A 3184-nucleotide genomic window follows, 5' to 3' on the forward strand; every position below is an offset into this window, starting at 1 on the left:
GTTGATTTTCCAAACTGCACACCTTTGAAGAAGTAACTGCTGCAGCCAGCAATTCAGAAACTGTTCGTCAGCTAGAGGAAGTGCTGATGGTATGGTACAAACAGATCGAACAGGTGAATTGACTGAAACAATTGCATCTGGACTAGTAGTTTTTATGTGCATCGTAGCCATTGCATTTTGTCTCTAAAAGTAAAGGGAAGAGGTGTCTCCTTTGACTTTCTTCCAGAATCTGGTTTGAAACTCAGCCAATTTTTGGCTCTAGAGCAAAATCATTCTTCTTTGTGGACCACTTAAAATCAATTTTAAGAGATTTCTCACTTCAAGGAAGAAAACATAACAATATGGGTTGAGAATGAAAGAATGAAAAATCAGGAATAGCCATCATTCATCCCCAGTAATGTTTAAATTGTTGATACTCTCCATAAAAGAGAGAGGGAAAAGGCACAGCGAAGAGCCAGAGTGCTAGACGCTAAATAAGCACCTCTTGGTCGATCAGTGGAGTTGTCTGTGCTGTCAAGGAAGTTCAGACTAGGCTGTTTGACATCAGCATCACAGTGGCAAGCCTGCAGCTCTACGGTCAGATTTTTTCTGGCAGTAAGAAAAGTAGTGATAGGAATACAACATATATCAAAATTATGAGAGGCTCCAACTTACACTATAAACACTGTGAAAGAAAATCGGCTATTACATAATTGCCCTAAACAGAAAGAGGACTCTAGGAACCACCCCCTAGATCTCTAGTTCATCAGCACAGGACAGCAGAACTAGACAAGAAAATCTTCAGTTATGTGAGGATCAGGGGGAAAAAATCTTGACCGGGCAGGAGGTACAGAAAAGCATTTCCAGTTTTACCTTTCTAGAACTATGTTAGGAGGAGGACTGTGCAGTTGGAGTGGCAAAAATTGGAGGACTCCCCTAGGGTCTAGAGTGCTGGCCACAGCATTCGCTTCCAGGTGTCATTAGATGATTGAAACGGGTAATTGCCCACTGGATAACTCTTGCAGCCACCGTACCCAGCCAAGACTTCCTATTTAAAAAAAAAATCTTTGGTGGTACTTGGAATTGTCAGATTTTTAGTTGTTGCCAATATGTTGAGTGTGAAATGATATCTTGGTTTACTTTGTATTACCCTAAATACTATTGAGGTTGAGCATATTTAATGGCTATTTTGGTTTCCTCTGTGTTGAATTGCTTGTTTATATCATTTACCCGTATCATTGCCTGTTCATATCATTTATCCATATCATCCCTTTATTCGTTTGGATGGCTTGATGTTATCTTACTACATTTTTGGAGGTTAAATAATATTTTCCAGATATTAATCCTATGTTGGTCCCCATTGTGTTATGTTTCATGTGGTATAGTGCCTTTAGTCATGTGGAAACTTAAGTTTTTAATGTAGATAAATATATTAATTACAAATGTTAATCCAGCCTCAACCTAGCTATCCCCAGTAACTACAAAACTGTGCTTTTGTATTTTACTTATGTATTTACTTATGAAACCCTTTCTTACTCCAGTGTTACGAAGACATTCTCTTAAATTATTTATTTTAAATAGTGAATATAGCATAGACTAAAAATGAATATGATGAAAGGAACAAACTGTAAAATGAACACCTGCGTAACCTTTGCACAAGTTAAGAAATAGAACAAGGCTAGGCATGGTGGCTCACTCGTGTAATCCCAGCACTTTGGGAGCCCAAGGCAAGAGGATTGCTTGAGCCCAGGAGTTCAGGACCAGCCTGGGCGACACAGTGAGACCCTGCCTCAAAATAAATAAACAAACAAACAAACAAACAAATAAATAAATAAATAAAAGAAAGAAAGAAAGAAAGAAAGAAAAAACATAGAACATTACCAGCACCTTAAAATGCCCTTGCATTTCTCTTCCCAGTTTGAAACACCTTTTCTTCCCCCTAGTGGTAACTATTATCTTGACAATTATGCTTCTCAATTCCATGTTTTTCTTTCTAGTTTTACCCTGTCTCCTACGTTGTCTTTTAGAAATGTTACCATTTTATTTTTAACATTTAGGTGTTTAATCCATCTGGAATTGTGTGTGTGTGTGTGTGATGTGAGGTAGAAATCTAATTTTGTGTTTTTCATGTACCTGTAGTTAGCCAATTGTCTCGAATTAAGATTCTTTGTTAAATTGTTTAATATTCAATTTTTTAAACAAATTTGTAATATAACCTCTGTCATATATAAAGTTGTTAGACCCCTTTGTTTATCCCACTGATCTATTTACTTATTTTTTATACTATGCTGTGCTGCTTTAATTCTGTAGCGTTTTTCTAAACCAACATTTGGCACGCCAAGTGTTTTCTGTTTTTCGTCAAAATTACATTGACTATTTCAGGCTAATTGTTTTCAAAATTAATTTTGAAACCAATTTTAAAATATCATGAAAAACTCTATTGAGATTTTGATTAGAATTTCGTTGAATGTGTACGTTAATTTAGAGAAAACTGCCATCTTTATATTATTGAATTTTCCATCCATGAACATGATATACCTCCCCATTTAGGTAGGTCTTTTGTGTGTGTAAAATAAGTTTTAAAATTCTCTCCAAAAAGGTCTTGCATATCTTTCATCAGATTAATTTCCACTTATCACTTTTTTCTTTGCTGTTATAAATTGTACCTTTTTGGAAATTAAAATTTCAGATTGCAAGATAGCTTGTAAAGAAGTGGTACTAATTTTTATGTATAGATCTAGCAACTTTACTAAATTCTTCATGTTTATTAATTGTAAAAGTTTGTCTTTAGTCTTTTTTTTTTTTTTTTGGAGACAGGGTCTCATTCTGTCACCGAGGCTGGAGTGTAGTGGCATAATCATAGCTCACTGCAGCCTCCAACTTCTGGGCTTAAGCGATCCTCCCCCTTCAGCATCCTGAGTAGCTGGGACTACAGACATGCACCACCACACCCAACTAATTTAAAAAATTTCTGTGGAGAAGGGGTCTTGGCTTGTTGCCCAGGCTGGTCTTGAACTCCTGGGCTCAAGCGATCCTCCACCTCAGCCTTCCAAAGTGCTGAAATTACAGGCGGGAGCCACTGCTCCCGACCTTAGATATGCTTGAAGTTTAAAAATGTAGCAAACTATATCATCTGTGATTATGCTGTTTCTGGTTTTTTATTTCCAATTCTTTTTTTTTTTTTTTTTTTTTTTGAGACGGAGTC

At 36.4% G+C, this 3184-nt stretch overlaps 1 protein-coding gene across 1 annotated transcript in view; it reads left to right on the forward strand.

The window, feature by feature from the left end:
- Nucleotides 1-3184, forward strand: part of DNAH8 (dynein axonemal heavy chain 8) — a 333448-nt gene that overhangs the window by 25295 nt on the left and 304969 nt on the right. Inside the window, 1 exon segment of the mRNA XM_017870032.1 lies at nt 7-113. Coding sequence (XP_017725521.1) covers nt 7-113 — 107 coding nt within the window.

Source organism: Rhinopithecus bieti, unplaced genomic scaffold (assembly GCF_001698545.2).
Source record: "Rhinopithecus bieti isolate Rb0 unplaced genomic scaffold, ASM169854v2 scaffold_4553, whole genome shotgun sequence".
In the NCBI taxonomy this organism is placed as follows: Eukaryota; Metazoa; Chordata; class Mammalia; order Primates; family Cercopithecidae; genus Rhinopithecus; species Rhinopithecus bieti.